The sequence below is a fragment of the Podarcis pityusensis genome (assembly GCF_964106645.2).
Source record: "Podarcis pityusensis genome assembly, chromosome: 2".
Taxonomy (NCBI): Eukaryota; Metazoa; Chordata; class Lepidosauria; order Squamata; family Lacertidae; genus Podarcis; species Podarcis pityusensis.
The window spans coordinates 4,957,611-4,976,853 of NC_138029.1; the positions used below are offsets into that span (position 1 = coordinate 4,957,611).

At 45.9% G+C, this 19,243-nt stretch overlaps 1 protein-coding gene across 1 annotated transcript in view; it reads left to right on the plus strand.

Annotated features, from left to right (window-relative positions):
* The window catches only part of LRP1 (LDL receptor related protein 1), a 321,217-nt gene that overhangs the window by 198,158 nt on the left and 103,816 nt on the right, over positions 1–19,243 (plus strand). Inside the window, 10 exon segments of the mRNA XM_080996568.1 lie at positions 2,082–2,271; positions 5,960–6,085; positions 6,511–6,651; positions 7,794–7,919; positions 9,836–9,952; positions 10,267–10,347; positions 15,498–15,665; positions 16,855–17,037; positions 17,925–18,125; positions 18,786–19,031. Of these exon segments, the coding sequence (XP_080852694.1) occupies positions 2,082–2,271; positions 5,960–6,085; positions 6,511–6,651; positions 7,794–7,919; positions 9,836–9,952; positions 10,267–10,347; positions 15,498–15,665; positions 16,855–17,037; positions 17,925–18,125; positions 18,786–19,031 (1,579 nt within the window).

Genomic DNA, 19,243 nt, shown 5'->3' on the forward strand with positions numbered 1-19,243 from the left:
TCTTACCCCTAAGTACCTTAAGACTTAAATCTTAGTTTTCAAATATACATAGCTCCTGATATCATTTCTGCTAGAGTCGTATAGTTTCATTCCCACATTTCCCCTAATATTCATTAAGCTGATTCTAAAATAAGAAATTCCCATTATAAATTCTCTTCCAATCATCATCCAGTGTCTCTTCTTCCTGGTCTCGGGTCGTGTCAGTCCTTACTGTCCATTCCATCTAGTCCATCAACCTGGAAGCCTTATGTCCGAGGCCCTTAATCTCTTCCATGTCCCTTCTGCAATTCTTCTTCATCTTGTTTGTGCTTGCCCTTTTCCTTGTCTTTTGTTGGTCTCTGTCTTAGTTTCTTTCCTTTCTCATTGAGGGGTAGGTCTCTGGGGGATTCCAGCCCAAAATTGTCTCCATCACCCTTCATCCAGCTCGCCCATTCCCCACAGTCCCACTCCCCACAGTCCTCGATATAATCCAAAATGTATTTAAAATCAAATTTCAAGATCTCTCCAAAGCTAGGAACCTCCTCATCTCCAGACTCCCCTTGGCCCACTCCAACTTCAATCTTCAATAACAGCGGCTTATGCTCCTGTAGGGCCTCGGGTCTCTCCATTTGTACTATTTGAGGTGCAGCCGCATCCTCCTCCATTGTCATCTGCACTTGCCCAGTCAGTACAGATTCATAGGTTGGTTCCTGAATGATTTTGTATCAATGTTCCCTGTTTGTCCACAGTTATTAACCACAACAGTCAAATCCATTTTCTCATTCATCAAGTCCATCTTCTCATGCATCTGTTCCAGCAAAACATTTGTTTTGCATAAAGCAAGCACCCAGTCTTCCTTCCAGCTCATCTTTGTTCAAGGTCAGAAAAAACTGTTCCCACGGTCTTAATCTCACAGATGTTGGGTCTCAAATATACTACAGCAACAATTTAGCAAGCACCCTCTAGAGGAGACAATCTATTTGTATCCATTATTTTGTTTTTTAAGACAAAGGAAAGTTACTTTCATTTTTCAGATATTTCAGATGTTTTTCAGGTATTTTGTTTCTTTAAAATGCAAAAGGCAACATTAGAATCAACTTGTTCTCTTCATTAGCTATCTGTCAAAATATTACGTTCACAGTCAATGAACCTCTCCAACAGTTTCTGTCTCTGACACCCCGTTCCCAGGTTAGAGACGATGGAAACTTATCCTTCTTCACTCCCTCTCCTGCTAGGGTTAAACAGAGTCCCCCCCCCTTTTCTCCTACTTCCAAGGGGGGTTTCAGTGATTCTGAATGAAGGAAATTTAGTCTTTTTTGACAGCTTCCTGGCTTTAGCTTGCAAATTTTTTGCTTTAGTCTATATACAAAAAGCGGAAGGCGGACTTCCTGTTTGCACCTTCCCGCTTCAATACCAAATTAAACAATTTCTTGATCCAATTTTCCGTTTCTACTCACGGGTACTTGTTTTAAGTCCAATTGTCCACAGGAAAAAGTCAGCGCTCTCTGGCAATGGCTGTGCGGCTTCACTCCGTGAAAGTAGCAGTCAGTTCGTAGCACCGCACTTCTCACCCCACTTCGCTCCGGAGCCCCTAGATGGGATTCCCCGCGAGTAGGGGGGCACTTCTGGTGCCCTGCCGAACCCCACGTTCCCAGGCTTCCTCCGCCTGGGATTTCTAGCGGGTCCCCACCTTTGCCGCGGCGGGAAGACCCAGTTCCCACGGAGCCCGTTCCTCCAGTTGGAGGAACTCCGCCATTCACCAATGGCGCTGACCCGGAAGTCTTACATTATTGCATTTATCACAGGAACACAGGAGGTTGCTTTACACTGAGTCAGACCACTGTATTGCTAGCTCATTATCGCCCTACATCATCTGGCAGCAACTCTCCAGGATTTCAAGGGCAAGGGTCTAACCCTAACTGAAAATTCTGGAATTGAACCTGGGTCCCTCTGCAGTTGCTCTAGCAGTCAGCTATTGGCCTGTGCTGCATCTTAGGTCCGAAAAAGGCATCACTAGAGTGGTATTTGGGTGGTTAGTTAAGAAGAATCACAGCATATCTAGAAATGCCCATTTTTGTCTCTCTTTTTCCCTCCTCATGCAGGTTGTGTATGATGGTAATGAACTGAACCATGCCTTTGGGCTGTGCCACTATGACAACTTCCTTTTCTGGACAGAGTACCGGAGCGGTATCATCTATCGCTTGGACCAGACGTCCAAGGCCGTTAAGCTTTTGCGCAATGAGCGTCCGCCAATCTTTGAGATCCGCATGTATGATGCTCAGCAGCAGCAAGGTGCGTGGCAGGACAGGCACAGGATGCGCTGATTTCTTGCAACTCAGCCACTGACAGCTTCTTATTCAAGTAGGCTGTGCAGGAATACGAAAGGCACTGTAGGGAATCAGGATCCCAGGTAGTCGAGGCAGGGGACACACACACAGGTGCTTCATTTATTATCTGCCCTCTGGTTTCTTGTGGTACAGAAAGGATCTTTTAATTTTTCCAGGCACTAAGGCAGAACCTAAGTGCAGTTTTGCATGGCAAAGTATTGCTGTGGTTACTTACAACTGCAAAAAGCCATGTTTGTAGATACATCTTTTGTCTGAGTCGCAATCAGCACAATGGTGTGCGGAGCGATTCAAATGAGGATGGGTGTTTGAATCTCTGTGGGATCAATGAGCTTGCCCAACTCAGATTCATGCTATCAGCTTGCTGGATTGCTTTAGATGCCTTCTGTAAATGTCTTTATTTCAGTAAGCCTTCTCAGACATATACCATATTTTTCGCTCTATAAGACGCACCAGACCACAAGACGCACCTAGTTTTTGGAGGAGGAAAACAAGAAAAAAAATATTCTGAATCTCAGAAGCCAGAACCGCAAGAAGGGTCGCTGCGCAGTGAAAGCAGCAATCCCTCTTGCTGTTCTGGCTTCTGGGATAGCTGCGCAGCCTGCATTCGCTCCATAAGACGCACACACATTTCCCCTTACTTTTTAGGAGGGGAAAAGTGAGTCTTATAGAGCAAAAAATACGGTAATTTAGTTACCTATATAGATAGCAAAAAAATTATTGATTTTGTGTTTTAATGATAATTATTTTGCTACAATTTGTGGATTTTAATTATGTTTTATCTACAGTTTTATTATTCACACTACTTGGAGAGCTATTTGATTAATTGATAAATCTTCTTGAGTTCAAAAAGAATTTCTAAGTTCTTTATAAGAACTGAATATTTTAAAGTTCCCTAGACTTTTGAATTGAAGTTCATAGTTAGCCAGACAGTGCTGTGGTCAAGGATGCTCTGCCTTCAGCTGGGTGAAAGTGAGTAAAGGAGAGTTGGATAAGAAGGAGCAGGAGTCTCTGAATATATCTTATATTCATCAGGAACTGGACTGGAATTTTTTATCTGTTACAGTGGTACCTCGCAAGACGAATGCCTCGCAAGACAAAAAACTCGCTAGACGAAAGGGTTTTTTGTTTTTTGAGCTGCTTCGCAAGACGATTTTCCCTATGGGCTTGCTTCGCAAGACGGAAACGTCTTGCAAGTTTGTTTCCTTTTTCTTAACACCGTTAATACAGTTGTGACTTGACTTCGAGGAGCAACTCATAGAACGCGGTGTGGTAGCCTTTTTTGAGGTTTTTAAAGACTTTGGTGATTTTTGAAGCTTTTCCAAAACTTTCCCGACACCGTGCTTCGCAAGACGAACAAAATCGCAAGACGACAAAACTCGCGGAACGAATTAATTTCGTCTTGCGAGGCACCACTGTACATCCATTTTATTTTACCGACATAGGCACACTGACATAAGGTTTAGATCATGGATGTCCATAGTCTTAGTTAGGGCAAAGTGTTAATTAGGTCTCCTGCTTTGTCAGCAGTTCCAGCGTTTTCTTCAAAACAGTCCAAGACTGTTATGGTTTCTAGTATCTTGTTGGTTATGATGTTTTCTTAACCTTATCACCAGGCTCTTATTACCCAAAATGTCAGTGTCTCACATGGCTGTCTCTACGATTCAGCAGCGTTCCAACCAGCTGCTGCAAAGTATCACGTTGATGAACTTTTCCATCATTGTTATCCATTTTGATCCATCAAACCTGCTCAAAAGTTGATGCTGGTCCTTAGAAAGGGTACAACATTAGGAACTTTGACCTAGGCCAGTGATGGCAAACATTTTATAGACCGATATAATAAGCGTCACTTATTTATCCGCAAAGTGCCAACATGGCAATTTAAGCTGAGTACTGAGGTTTTAGTTTAGAAAAAACAACATATTTTGTCTTAAAAGAAAAACACAATAACAGAGCTTTCAGTGATACAAACAACTTGTAAAAGTTTGCATTAAGATGATCCAAACTCCAGCCCGAGCAAGCGTTTTGGCGTTGGCTCTCTGAGCGCATGCAGAGCGGCGCCCCCATCATGCCGCCATTTTCTGAAAGGGCCCCAGGGGCTGCCCCATGTGCTAGCCCCACTCCCTCACCCCGCCCCTACGCAGTGTCTGGCCAGAGGGTGTGTAAAGCCTCAGCCTTGAAGCTGGAGGAGGAAGGCAGCTGCTCGGAACTCTTGTGGGTCCACCAACGCGGCAATGCGCCTCTGAGCATGTGCGGAGCGCTGCACCCTCCCCACCCACAGCGGAGGCTCCCCAAGGGAAAATGCATGCCCTGGGGGTTGTGGCTCCGTTTTGCACTCTCCAACGCCCCATCCGAGGCGCTTCTACTCGGACACAAGTCCCAGGATCCACGCCTAGCCTCTGAAAACAACATGAGCGCCTGCTTGGGGACAGCATCACATATCCGAATGGGACCAGTGCCCCACCTGGACCTTCCCTTTGCGCCTCCCTGGCCACGAGGGTGCCTCCTTGGTCCTGGCATCCCACACGGAGTGTCTGAGCAAAAACAGCCCTAAAAGTGTTGCAGCAGATGGGCCAGTTTGGGGATTTTGGCTCTTTACTGTCCTGTTTGTGAAGCATCTGAAACTGAGGGCCCACCATAATCATTGCTGATGCTATTTCGTAACCCGCTCGCGCAAAACACTAATTGCCACAATATGCTCTGGAAGCCTCTGTGCAATTGGGTACAATTAGCAGTGTGTAAGAGAGGCAAACAAACCTCCCAAGAGCTTAAAGGGCTTCTGGTATCTGGTATTTTTGTTGCTTCCCTTTTGTGGTCACCTGTTTAGTTGCTCCTGTTCTCCCATTTCTGCAGATCCCGGAGCCCGGATGGGGAAAAACAGTTTCTTCAGTTTAATGGACTCTTCATGCCTTATTATTGCTCTTCTGTAGTCACCGAGGTTCCTTTTCATTGTTCTGCCAGTGCATGGGCATGACCTGCCTGGAAATGGAACCTGTGCAAATGGCCTTTTCCATAAAATGGGTCTTTCTCATAAAATTAGTATCCTCCTCCTGGGGTGCCAGTTTTGTGGCCCTGTCCTCATGCAATTGACCCTGTCCTTGGGGATAGGTTATTTGGAGAGCGCCTCCTGGCTACATGGGCTTCTGCTCATGAATAAGCTGCTCTCTTGCTTCTGGGAGAACCTTCAAAGGGACCGTGGTATAGGGATTAAGGTGAGAGGAAGTAAGGAAGAAGAAGGCTTACAGAACAACAACAAAAAAGATAAACAATGCTAGAGAAAAGCTAGCTTGAAATTGATGACTACAGGAACAAGCACTCAGAGAAAGAACTTGGCGTCGGAGGTTTCAAAAATATATGCAGATACCTCAAAAATCTCCAGAGCTAAAACTGTGATTGCAGTTGTATTTGGGGTGGGGAAATAGGAGTTGTGCTGGGATAGACAGGTCCCAGGAGCAACCTGATTAAAGTACAGAATTAAAGAGTGAACTCCCTACATAAACACCATTCTTTCCATTTCCCTCCCACTGAAACATTTTCCGCTGGTCTCTCTTGGTTTTTCTTCCTTCCATATGTCATAGGCGTTCTTACCTGTGAAACTGTGGCTCAGCTTCTCTTATTCCCTATCCTTTTTGCAGTTGGCTCCAACAGCTGCCGGGTAAACAATGGAGGCTGCAGCAGCCTTTGCCTCGCCATCCCCAAAGACAGGCGGTGTGCCTGTGCAGAGGACCAGATTTTGGCACCAGATAACGTCACCTGCCAAGGTAACAATATGCAGAACGCAAGTGTGATAGACAAGAGATTTCTAGAGTTTAACATTCCCTAGAATTGTTCCTGTCTGCATCCTGGAAGGTAGCATATATAAAGCAGCTTACTTTGAGATTCCAGACAGTTGTGTAATTAACACCTTCCCAGCGACAGTCTAGCATACAATGGTCACTTGCAGGTGTTTTGAGTTCTCCACTACTAAAGTGTCAGGTACCATCTCCAGATAAACACTGTCTTGTTGATAATACTATATATTGATGATTGCACTGTGGAGCTGTAGTTTATTTAGTTATTTATTGAAACTTCAAGCAGAGTCTAAATATAGTTTGGCAAAACACCATTTCCCCCTTTTTCCCTTTGGAAAATGCCTCTCATTTAAACTCTCCCACATCAAACTGTCCTCTTTTTCTTCCCTGTCTAGCCAACCCATCCTACATCCCACCTCCTCAGTGCCAGCATGGGGAGTTTGCGTGCAAGAACAGTCGCTGTATACAGGAGCGCTGGAAATGTGATGGTGACAACGACTGCCTGGACAACAGCGATGAGGCACCTGAGCTCTGCCGTGCGTATTTGCTTGGGAACACCAGGGGGCTTGACCAGTTCTGCTTTCTCTTGGGTCAGGATGGTCATATGCCCTGGGCAGGTCTGCACTCAGCGTATACAGACCGGGCATGCCTTGGCTCAACTCACATGATGTTGGTCAATCCAAAGTGTTTTTTCAGTTGATAGAGAAGTCTGAAAATGAAGGATCGGGATTTGAAATTGAGGTGTGGGATTGCATATTTAGCTTTGCATCTACAGAAACAGACAAAACTGATGGGACCCGGGAGCCTGAAGTAATCCATGCCAGTATTCCATGCTCCTCTTCCTGCCCTGCCCCTGTCTGCCCTTTGAATACTGCCAGGGCCCTGGGCATTTAAAACAAGAGGTAGTGTTGCAGGGACATAATTGGTTATCTGATGTAAGATGTAGCATCATAAAACTGTAGAGTTGGAAGAGACCCAAAGGTCATCCAGTCCAGCCCCCTGCAATACAGGAATCTCAGCTAAAGCGTCCATGATAGGTGGCCATCCAACCTCTGCTTGAAAAGCTCCAAGGAAGGGGAGTCCACTGCCTCCTGAGGGAGCGTTCATTTAAAAGCAAGTTGCTTGCTCGTATGGTTCCGTAGGAAAGTCTGGAAATGTTTCCATGCCTTTCTCTCTCTTCCCTTTTGTCATCACTAAATCTACGGAACAGTGGGCAGTGAAACAGTGGTTCAGGGACCACAGCTCAGTGGGAGAGTAGCTGCTTTGCATGCAGAAAGTCCCCCATTCAACCTCTGGCATCTCCAGTTATCAGAATCAGGTAGCAAGTGACAGGAAACACGTTTCTATAGCCGAGACTCTGGAGAGAGAGGCAGGGATGAACAACTGATCTGGTATAAGACAGTTTTCTAGGAAACAGAATAAATTGTGTGAGGATTAGTCAATTTATTCAGATCTCACAACAAATGTTTTGAGTTGCTGAATTTGATGAGTTTGTCAAAGAATGCACATTGCCTTGACTGAAGAAATAGCTTTGTGTTTCTGATCTCAAGTATATTACTTTGGTAAGGGAGGAGGGATATTCTTACCCAGTTTCAGATTATTGCAATGTGTGTAGGGGAAAAGAATGGTCTTGAACTTTAAGGTCCTAAGCTAGAACCCACCCTTTGCCACCTTCCAGATCAGCACACCTGCCCCTCGGACCGTTTCAAGTGTGAGAACAACCGCTGCATCCCGAACCGCTGGCTGTGTGATGGGGACAATGACTGTGGGAATAATGAAGATGAGTCTAACTCGACATGCTCTGGTGAGAGCCCTGATCTTATCCATCAATCACATTTTTACAAAATCCTATCCTTCCTCCAAGGAGCTCAGGTTGCCTTGCTGTCTTATCTTTACAAACACACACGGTGGTGGTTTGCTGAATGTAGAGTGGGCCCATAGAGTGTAGTGTTAGGTGGTTGAATGCTGTCATCCTTGCTATTTGAATTTTGACTCTATAATTTCTAGGGGGCAGGCAGATCACTCAAATTCTGTATCAGTCCACTTTTACATGTGTTCCTATTTAAGCCTGTTGTGTCTCATTTTTGCATCAATTTGCATGGAATTCTTACCCAGAAAAATAGAAACAGGTATTCACTTTTACAAGGTCTGAGAGCTGCCTTTTAAAATTGATATTCTTTTGCCACCTACTTCCAAGTGGCTAAAACATTGTCTACATTATTTAAGATGTCTTGACTATTTTATTGCTTGTGTGTTTGCCTCCCTGGGCTCCTTTGGGAGGTAGGCGGGGTATAAGTAAATAAAATGAATGAATAAATAAAAATGCATCATTGCACTTACTCAGAGCTGCAAGTGTCACTGGGTGGGTGGGTGTGGAAGGGATGTGCCATTACTACTGCTAAAGTTAGTATATTAGAACAGCTGTTTACAGTCAACAGTAAACAAAGAAACAAAACAAAGAGTACAGCATCATGGCTTATTCGATACTTATTTGATGTCACTTTAGCTAGTGTTCTTACACATTTAACTGTCCACTTAAAACATAGGGAAAAGATCTTGATATTTTGAAAATGAGTGAACAGTGACCCCTTCTCTATAAATGTGTCATTTTGAGCATTATATTGAACTCCTAAGGCCAGTTTTGTATGTATGCAATGCTATATTATATATATTGGGGGGTGGGGGTGGGAAGTGTGTGTCATTCTGCTGCCGGGAATTCCATTAATTTCACACACACACACACACATACACACACACACACACACACCATGTTTGTACTAAAACCTAAGCAGCTTACTAAAAATAAAAATAAAGCCTTGAAATTGTGAATAAAAGATTGCTAAAATATGTATTAAAACACTTAAAAGATAATTAAAATCATTTTTTCCTTAGGTTACATTCATCAGATTAGATTACATGCTATTTAAAATCCATGAACATTGTTATTCCTGGATTTATAAGTTTAAATCATGGTTCCATTTTTTTCTTGAAGGTGATATTGGTTTGAACCACTGACCTACTTTCAGACAGTAAAGCATATAATTAACCAGTCAGATTTAGTGCCTTGTGTTTTGTTAGTCATGTTTCAGTTGATATCATGCAATGCAATTTTCTTTTCTTAGCCAAGAGTTTATATAATATATGATGGGTGGAAGGTATTGAAAAAAGGGTGGGTGATAACCATCCATAAGTGTTGTTAACTTCTCAGAAGAAATTATCTGTATTTCTTCTCACTGGGTCTCACTGGGAGAAATCACACATCATCTTACGCTGTTGCTCCCAGGGCACTTGCTGCCCCATTTTTAACATGTGTGGTGGTAGACCCCAGTAGTTTTTAGCTGCTGACACAGCTATTACCTGGTTGGGGTAGTGAGAAATATATTCTGAAAGGTAACCTCAGACTACCTAGTAATGTAAGTGCTTCAAAAACATGGGGAATCTAAAGGCTAACTACATATCTTCACCTTAATCCAGGAGATGTGGCTTAGGTTGGTTTACATCAGAATGCAGGGCAATCAGATTCCTCGAGCATCCCTGATAAGTGGCCCTTTAGATGCCCCTTTGGACAGTGGTGATATGCCATCTCTACAAGCATGTTTCTTTTGCATGTTCAGATCTTCCCGTTAGCCTTGTTCTAGCTCTCCTTGTGTATTCTGACATCTTCAGGTACCTCCAGTAACGTCGCTTCTTTTATTCATTGCCTCTTGTCTCTCCACCCAGCTCGTACCTGCCCTACCAACCAGTTCTCCTGTGCCAGCGGCCGTTGTATACCGATCTCCTGGACCTGCGACTTGGATGATGACTGTGGGGATCGCTCTGATGAGTCAGCCTCATGTGGTGAGTGATGGAAGATGTTCCAGTGTATGTGCAGGCCCCACTTTCCGAATGCTTGCTATGCGAACAGGAGGAATTAGTACTCAAACTTTGCTATACATACCACAGATTCAGATATCTGAACAGCCAGATTTGCCCACTCCCTAATTTGTTTGTGCTTTGATGGTCAGTGGCAGCTATTTTGGGGCATGCAGGGAGGGCGGGCTAAAGGGGTGCGGAGTCACTCGCTTGAGTACATGCCAGGATACCAACCCTTTAAAAGCATTCTGGACATTGAGATAGATGCTGCTAACACTGTTGTTGTTTTACCTCTGCAGCCTACCCAACTTGTTTCCCTCTGACCCAGTTCACTTGCCACAATGGCCGCTGCATCAACATCAATTGGAGATGTGACAATGGTAAGTGCCACATACCTGACTGCTAGCCTGCTGTGGTGATTGAAATAGTGAGATCAGAAACAAGGGGAGGCTAGCTGTGATGGGGGATAGGGGATTATTTAGGAAAGGGAGGGCTTGGGCTTCTTTTTTCCACATTTGCAGTCTCTGCATGGTACCATTCTGTTTGCTTTAATATGCTGCCTGCTCATGTGTGCATGGGGGGTGGGGGTGGGGCTCACCTTCTATCTGATGGTACTAGGCTGTCTGTAGCCTCATGAGCTGCCCTTTTCTCCCCCAAGAAACCCCGTTCAGAAGAAGCCAGTGGGTGGGCAATGCAAGCACAAAACGTCTTGGTCTTCCCATCCTGACCTTCCTAGCAAGGACAGGCTTGCTGGTGCCATTTTACAGCTGAGTTAAATGCGTAATTCCATTCCACCGAGGCATTTAATGTGAACCAAGGAAGGTTTAGCATACATGGACTTGAATCAGGTTTACCTTAAGCCAGGTGTAGGGAACCTTTGGCCCTCCAGATGCTGCTGAACTACAACTCCAATACTCCTGGAATTCCTCACTTGTAAGAAATCATTATTTTGGTGTGGCAGCGTCTGCACTTCAGAGCTCCCTACCTGTTGACATCAAACAGGCACCTTCATTGTGTTATTTTTGCACCTGCTTAAAACATTTTCATTTCAGCTAGCCTATTCAGACACATAGGTGTTGCCATGTTCTTCTTAGTTTACACCTGAGTCTAATTGTTTTAAAAAGGTTTTTAATTGCACATTTTAAACTTTTTTATTGATAATTTAATGTTTCTTGTAAACTGCAAGTGAGATTTTTTTTTTTAATCAAGTGGTATACAAATTTTGTTAAATCAAAATAAATATAACAGATCCCTGGTCACTGACCATGTGTCAGGGCTGGTTCATATGCAGGTCAGCATGGAGACTCAGACTCGAAGTAAAGTTAGCTTTTTATTAGGAAAAATAGCATACAATCAGAGAGCACCACAGGGCATGGCTTGCTCCCAGTAGTGCAGTTGCCAAGACTGGCTGTCTTCCCCTCCTACTTCCCTCTGAAGCTCCTCCTTAACCAGATGTCTTCCAAGCAGCCTTAAAGCCCGTTATGGAGCCCCCCCCCCGCCCTGTTTTTCTTTGTTTGGCTAGATGTGAAGCTCTGTGTGTCCTTGGAGACAAGGGTGGAGGGGAGCTTAATACTGTGGGACTGGGCAGTGCCTGTGAAACTGCTGTAGCTCCTGCCCCTGCTCCTCCGCTGCACCTGAATTGCTTCCCTCTGCTTCCTGCCCTGCCCTTGAACGTCTTTCTACCTGTGGCTCTTCTCTCTCCCTCGAGCCTGTTGCTTCTTCAGCATCCCAGCCTCCTTCCTCCTCTGACCTGTCTTTTGTGTCCCACCACCACTTCCCTGGTTCAGAGCCTTCCTCCTCTGCAGCTTCCCTTGGGGGTTCTTCAGCTGGAGCCTCTCATCACTCTTCTTCGTCCAGCCAGTTCCTAAAACCTTGCTTGCTGGGGCTGATAAGAGTTGTGGTTCAGCAACATATGGGGGACCATAGGCTCCCCACACCTGCCCTAAGTCCTCATCTGCTTGTTAATTACATTGCATGATTGGGCTGATCTGAAGATTTCAGTGCTTTGAACCGCCCCCCTTTAAACGGTCAAAGATGGAATGTTGGAGATTGATGTGGGATAGGCTTGCACCCCAACATCATTTCATAAATGGATAGATTTAGTTTCAAGCTCAGAATCTTAAGGGCCAGATTCACTAGATTCAAGTGGTTAAACTTTGTTTGGATTGTACCACTTCAAGTTGCAGGTATGGGTCTGCATTTTTGAACGCGCCCCCCCCCCCAAAAAAAACAAAGCAAAAAACAAACCCTGCATTTAGAACATTTGCCTATCAGCAAGAAAGGTCAGACTTTGCCTTCCAACTGAGATGCTTGTTTTCTGTATGCTGGGCTCTTTTGGGGGAGGCGTGGCAACAATGCTCCTCTGCACCCTGAAACTGGAAAAAGTCCCAAGAGAAAGAGAAAGCTTTGCCACTTGATTCTGCTGACTATGTAAACTGTCTCTATGCAGGACTGTGAGTAGTAGGTAATGGGAAAGGAAATTATCCCCAGGTCAGTTGACTATTAACCCTGATGCTATTTTTGTTGATTTTTTTCATGTCTTTTGGAGAGCATGTCTGGGGCTTACTTGTATGAGTCATCTGTGTTTTAAACATCTTGGTGAAGTGCAGCATGTTGTCACCTCTTTTTCTCTGTGTCAATGCGTTGTATTTAGGGAAAGTTTGGGACTAATGTGGGTGAGGTTAGGAAGAGAAGAGAGACAAAGCCTATTGCTGCCCCAACAGGGTGGGCTTTGATGATCTTCTGGTCCTTCCCTGACCTCTGACTCTATGGCTGCCATCTAGTTCTGAGGATTGTTGTTCACTGGGATAGGAAAAGAGCTGCAGGGTCAACTTAGGAGAGAAACCATAATTCTACTAGAGCACATTCTTTGCATGTCAAAGGTCAGTTCCTGTTGGAAAAAGAAGAGTATCAGGTGGCATGTGATGGAACAGCCCCCTCTCTGGCTAAGACCCTGGAGAGCTGCTGTCAGTCAGAGTAGAGAATATTGGACTAAATGAGCAAATAGCCTTGCCTGGTTTAAAGCAACTTCTTAGGTTCCTGTGAGCTCTAGCAAAATTCCTAAACCTAGAATATTGTCTGCATGTTTTACCTTGCACTTAAATAAGTAAAAACGCTAGGAGCTTGCTTGCCTAGTAGACTTAAGCACACACAAGTTCAGATGGATTTTTGGAATGGACACTGAATTTCAGGGAATGGGCCTAGAATATCCATGAAAGGTGCCCCAGGGCTTCAGCCTTCCCCCAAAGTCTCAGGATCACTTTGCCCCAGTCCAGAGAAATAGGGTGTGAGCTCTGTCCACGGCTTCTCATTCCCCCTTTATGACTCTCCTGTTCTGCGTTCCGCCCCCGTTCATAATCTGTCTTTTAACATATCTGTACATCACCATTTTCGTATTTGATTTCCTTTTTCATGTTCAGTGTGTGTGTGTGTGTGTGTGTGTGTGTGTGTGTGTTTTCACTTTGCCCACTCTTCTGTCTTCTCTGGTTGGTTTCTGTTTCAGAAAAGGATTGTGGGGATGGCTCTGACGAAAAGAATTGTCCAAAAGCTACCGGTTAGTGCATAGATCAACATGCACCACAACTCTTTCCCGCTTTCTGGTCTCTAAGATCCTTGTCACTTTTCTTCACAAGTCCAGTCACTGCAGGAAAACACAAAGCAAAACTCCCACTTCCTGTCCTTAGTTTTTCTGATGAAGATCATTTGATGTACCCATTCTGCAAATTCAAAGAGCCATTCCTGGCGCCTGCTTTCAGCTATAGTTGTTCACATCTGTATGATGGGAGCTGCTGTCACTACTTCATGTGTACCTCTGATACTTGGCCACTGCTTCTATTACTCAAGTGTCGAATACTTGTTTTGCTTAGCTGTTGTGATTCAATCATGCAGCCCTGCCTTACTTGCCCTCGCGTGTAAGTAGGTTCCACTTTGGTGATGCTTCCAGCCTCCAAAGAAGGGGTAGCCAGTGTGGTGTGCTTCCAGATGTTGCTGGACTCCAGTTCCCATCATCAGTACTAATTATTGGCCATGTTTGCTGGGGCTGGTGGGAGTTGGAGACCAACAACATCTGGAGGGGCACCAAACTGGTTCCTGCTGCCCCAAAATGAGAGAGTGAGAGTGAAAAGCAGGTAGCAGAAAGAGATCAAAGGGGTGGGCCCACCTCCTGCCACCACGTGGCTCCCACCAGGTTACCTCCAATGAAATGTGGCCCCACACCAACCTTGGATTAAGGCCCATTGAGTTCAGTGCTGAGTAGACATGTGTAGGATTGTACCATGAAGGTAAGCAGGTGAATGAAAACTGAATAAATAAATAAATATAAATAATTTATTATTTATACCCCGCCCGTCTGGCTGGGCTTCCCCAGCCACTCTGGGCGGCTTCCAAAAAATATATTAAAATACTGTAATACATCAAACATTAAAAGCTTCCCTAAACAGGGCTGCCTTCAGATGTCTTCTAAAAGTCTGGTAGTTGTTGTTCTCTTTGACATCTGGTGGGAGGGCGTTCCACAGGGCTGGTGCCACTACCGAGAAAGCCCTCTGCCTGGTTCCCTGGAACTTGGCTTCTCACAGTGGGGGAACCGCCAGAGAGCCCTCGGGGCTGGACCTCAGTGTCCAGGTAGAACGATGGGTGTGGAGACTTAAGAGCGCCACATTCTCACACCCTGACGCATATCAGTGTAAATGCTAGTGCATTAGATTAAGCCTGCTGGCAATCAAAATGGGAGGGGAAGAAGGCCACTCATCATTTTGTGTACCTCCTTTTGCTCTAGAATTTGGCAAGTAGACTGCAATGACAGGAGGAGGAGAAGCAGGAGCAATGATTTAGATCACCAAAGCCAAGAGAAACTCTAGCGATACAAATGGTTTTGTCGGTCACTGGTTTTGCTGCAGGGAGCGGAAAATCCAATAATGCAAAACAAATATGGAAACATTTTCAGGCGCAAGTATTTTAGAGAAAAGCCTGTCCCCATTTAGAAACCGAGGAGTCCCTTAAAAGCAGCTTCAGGATCTTGAATGAGGTCTGTTCCAAACTGCACATGCACAGACATTCACATGTACACACACACATACACACACACCATTGTATACATATAATTTGGTTGCCAAGGAATGAATAGATGTTGCTGATGCCCCAAACCACAAGTAAGATTGGCTCCATCCATTCCCACTGCCCCATGGTGCATGAGGTGATCTATGCAATTTCTGTGTTTTCATTTTTATCAATTATTCTTACTATTATTATTATTATTATTATCATCATCACTATTACTACTGCTAACATTTAGTTGCTTTACTAGTGGCAAAAGCTCTTGGGACTGTGGGGAGCATGCTTGGCTGGAGTTTGCATGGGATGGGAATGTGCCGTTAGCTCAGACAGTGGGTGCATTGCTGAAATACCTTGAGACATTCCAGCTGCTTGTGAGCCAGAGGGGTCTTCTTCCAGAGGGTGTGTGGAAAGGGTAGCTCTTACGCCTGCAGACCTAGGCAGCCCCTGACCCTTCCTTCTTCCTTCCTCCTCCTTCCAGACAATGACTGCGGGGACAACAGCGATGAAGCTGGCTGCAGCCATTCCTGCTCCAGCAACCAGTTCAAATGCAACAGTGGGCGCTGCATCCCAGTGCACTGGACCTGTGATGGGGATAACGACTGTGGGGACTACAGCGATGAGACCCACGCCAACTGCACCAACCAGGGTGAGGAGGAGGAGTCAAGATGAGCCAGGCAGCACATGCCCAGCATCAAGAACATCTTTGAAATTCTGCACAGGCAAAACTTAAATCCTGTGAGCATAGGACAGAGGAAGCTGCCTTATATGGAGTCTGACCATTGCTCCATCTAGCTCAGCATTGCCTGCTGACTGACAGTGGCTTTCCAGGATCTCAAAAAGGTTCTTTCCTGATCCTGCGTGGAGATGCCAGGGAATGAACCTGAGACCTTATGCAGGCAAAACAGATTTGTCTACCATTGAGCTGTGGCCTCCATCCCCGTACCATTGAGTTGCAGCCCTTATTTTCTAACTTGGTTTAGCACCACTTACAGAGGTCTGCTGCTTTTTTGTGGTTTTTTGTTCAGCTTTCCCTCTTTCTTCCCTGTGGTGGTTGTATGGGCCCCCCTCCCACAACCCATTCAGAATTTGAAACTGAGAGGGAATCCCCTGTTCAAAACCTACCGTATTTTTCGCACCATAGGACGCACCGGACAATAGGACGCACTTTGTTTTAGAGTGGGGAGAACAAGAAAAAAATTTTTTTCCCCTCTCTGCCCAGCGCCCCTTCAGTGAAGCAGCAGGAGGCGCTGCACAGAGAGGGGGAGAACTTTCCCCCTCTTGTTTTCCCACTCTAAAACAAGGTGCCGTTTAAGGTGCGTTCAGGCGGCTACCTTGGAAGCCTGGAGAGCGAGAGGGGTCGGTGTGCACTGACCCCTCTCGCTCTCCAGGCTTCAGGTTCCTTTCGACCTGCTCTTTGGGGCTGGCGGGGGGAAGCCCACCACCAGCCCCAAAGAGCAGGTCAGGGAGCAGCGGAAAGGCGCAGCGGAGAGGCTCCTGCCATAGCCGCGCGTCACCTCTCCAGCCGGGAGAGGGTCGCGGGGGGCTGCTTTAGCCCCGCGCGCGCACTCTCCTGGCTGGAGAGGTGAAATGGGGCTGTAGAGGTTCCCGACCAGCCGGGAGAGGGTCGCGGGGCTATGGCATCTTCGCTCCATAGGACGCACACACATTTCCCCTTCATTTTTGAAGGGGAAAAAGTGCATCCTATAGAGCGAAAAATACGGTACTTGGCAAGACACATGTCATGCCAGCTTCCCTTACCACCTGGCTGGCTTCCAGTCCTAGTCACCAGCTGTGACCTGGTTTCACATTCTGTGCCCCTGTCATTCCATCCCCAGCCACACGTCCACCCGGAGGTTGCCACACCGATGAGTTCCAGTGCCGGCTAGACGCACTCTGCATTCCTATGCGCTGGCGTTGTGATGGCGACACCGACTGCATGGACTCCAGTGACGAGAAGAACTGTGAAGGTGTCACACACGTCTGCGATCCAAATGTCAAGTTTGGCTGCAAGGACTCTGGTAATTGTTTTGCATTACAGAGGTGGCGATGAAGGCATCCTCGCCCAGGCAGCTCTCATGCACAGTTCCCGCACCTTTGGCGAGCCAGTGTGGGGTAGCGGTTGGAGTGTTTGAGTGAGGAGACCTTGGTTTGACTCTCCACTCAGTCCCCATCTCTCAGCCTTGACCAACTAGGTTTGCTGCAAGGATAAATGATGGGTCTGAGGGAAAATGGTGCCTGCTTTCTCCCAGGAGTTATCCTGTGCTCCTAGTTGTTTGCTCTTGCCCAAGGTAGGTAGTCTGAGGTCTGCAGTGCCACCATGTAGTTTACCCCTATATAGTCCCACTCCTGTTCCTTCAGATCTTTGCTAGAGACCATGTTTTGTGTTCTCTCATATTCAGAATTGCTCCAGTTCTGTCTATAAATAAGGATGATCATGCATACATACCTCTTGGTGATGTACAATTCATTGAAGGGGGTGAAATTAGCTGGTTCATGAAACTATTAGTGCTCTTGGGCACAGACTTCCTGATTGTTTCAGGCATGCAGCTAGGATCCCATGACATGCAGATACTCCTTCAAAGAGCCCTTGCCTTCCTCAAATCCCTTGATTCCCTTGCCCTTTTCCTTAATAAACCTTCTCTGTCAGCTAAGCTGACAACTTTCCCTTTTCTTTCAGAAATTGGACTGGAACATTGTGACAGCTTTATTCCCTGAGTAGCTGGAATGTTCATGAACATTCTGTGGCATCACACCCAACTCAGCCAGTGACCCTCATAATCACTATACTGTAGAGATGCCTTTTTTTAAGTCCCTCAGTGTCTGCAGGGGTTGTGTGTTGAAATAGTCAGTTTTGCCAGTCCCCTTCTGGTGTGTCATATATGTTTATTGTCTCCTCTCCTTGTAGCCCGCTGTATCAGCAAGGCTTGGGTATGTGATGGGGACAATGATTGTGAGGACAACTCTGATGAAGAGAACTGTGAGTCCCTGGTCTGCAAGCCGCCTTCACATACTTGTGCCAACAACACATCAATCTGCCTCCCTCCGGAAAAGCTGTGTGATGGCAGAAATGACTGCAAGGATGGGTCTGATGAAGGAAAGCTGTGTGGTGAGTGTGAGGTGGAGAACTGTCTCCAGTCTTCCTTTCTCTAGGAGCACAATGACCCAGGGGACCAGACTTGTTTTCCAGTTCTCTGTGTGTATGTTTTTGTCTGAAACCAGGACCCCTCAGCTTTGTGCCTTGTTCTGGATGCTGTTATCTGTCTGGCGTGGCTGATAGGGTGCCAGAACCCCCAGTTGAAATACTGCTTCAGCCAGGTGCTTGCTAGGCAGCTGCAATGTTATACTCTTAACCTTAGGTGCCTATCAGCAATATTGGGATGGTACTTTGCAACCTGTGCTTTACAGGGATGCTGTAAATATTACTGAAATTATGTGTGTGCTTTGTGAATGCTCAGAACATGCTATAAAAGTGGAAGGTTTTTAATCTGTTTCTAGAATGTTTTTGATTATATTGTTCTTGAGGCATTTGCCACCCTGGGCTCCTTTGGGAGGGTGGGCAGGATGTAAAATGAATACATAAATAATAAATAGTGCTCCGTCCTTCTTTAATTTTACCATCTCTTCTTATTCAGTCAGATCAGATGGTTCACCACCACCGTGGGCCCTGGAATAGGCAATATGCCATAGGCAGGGCTGTCTTGAACAACTTGGGCATGTAGCCAGATTTCCCTTAATGACTCTGTGGTTTGTTTCTGATCTCCTGTAGACCTCTGCTCTCTGAGCAATGGGGGCTGCAGCCACAACTGCACGGTTGCACCAGGTGAGGGCATTGCCTGCTCTTGCCCCTTGGGCATGGAGTTGGGTAGCGACAACAAGACCTGCCAGATCCAGAGCTACTGCGCCAAGCGCCTCAAGTGCAGTCAGAAGTGTGAGCAGGACAAATACAATGTGAAGTGCTCTTGCTACGAGGGCTGGATGCTGGAGAGCGATGGCGAGAGCTGCCGCAGCATGGGTAAGTAAATAACCCGATGGAACTTGCGTGTCAGTGTTCTACCTGTTGTGCAGGACAAGGGTTGCGGAACAATGGTATCAGGTTCTCAGATGCAGTGCAGGAATGGATCTAGACCCTTTGCTCTGTGGGCATGTGCAGGGCTGTTTCACACATTAAATAAAGCTCAGCAAGCGGATTTCAGTATATACTCAATAGCTGGGAGATGTGGCTTT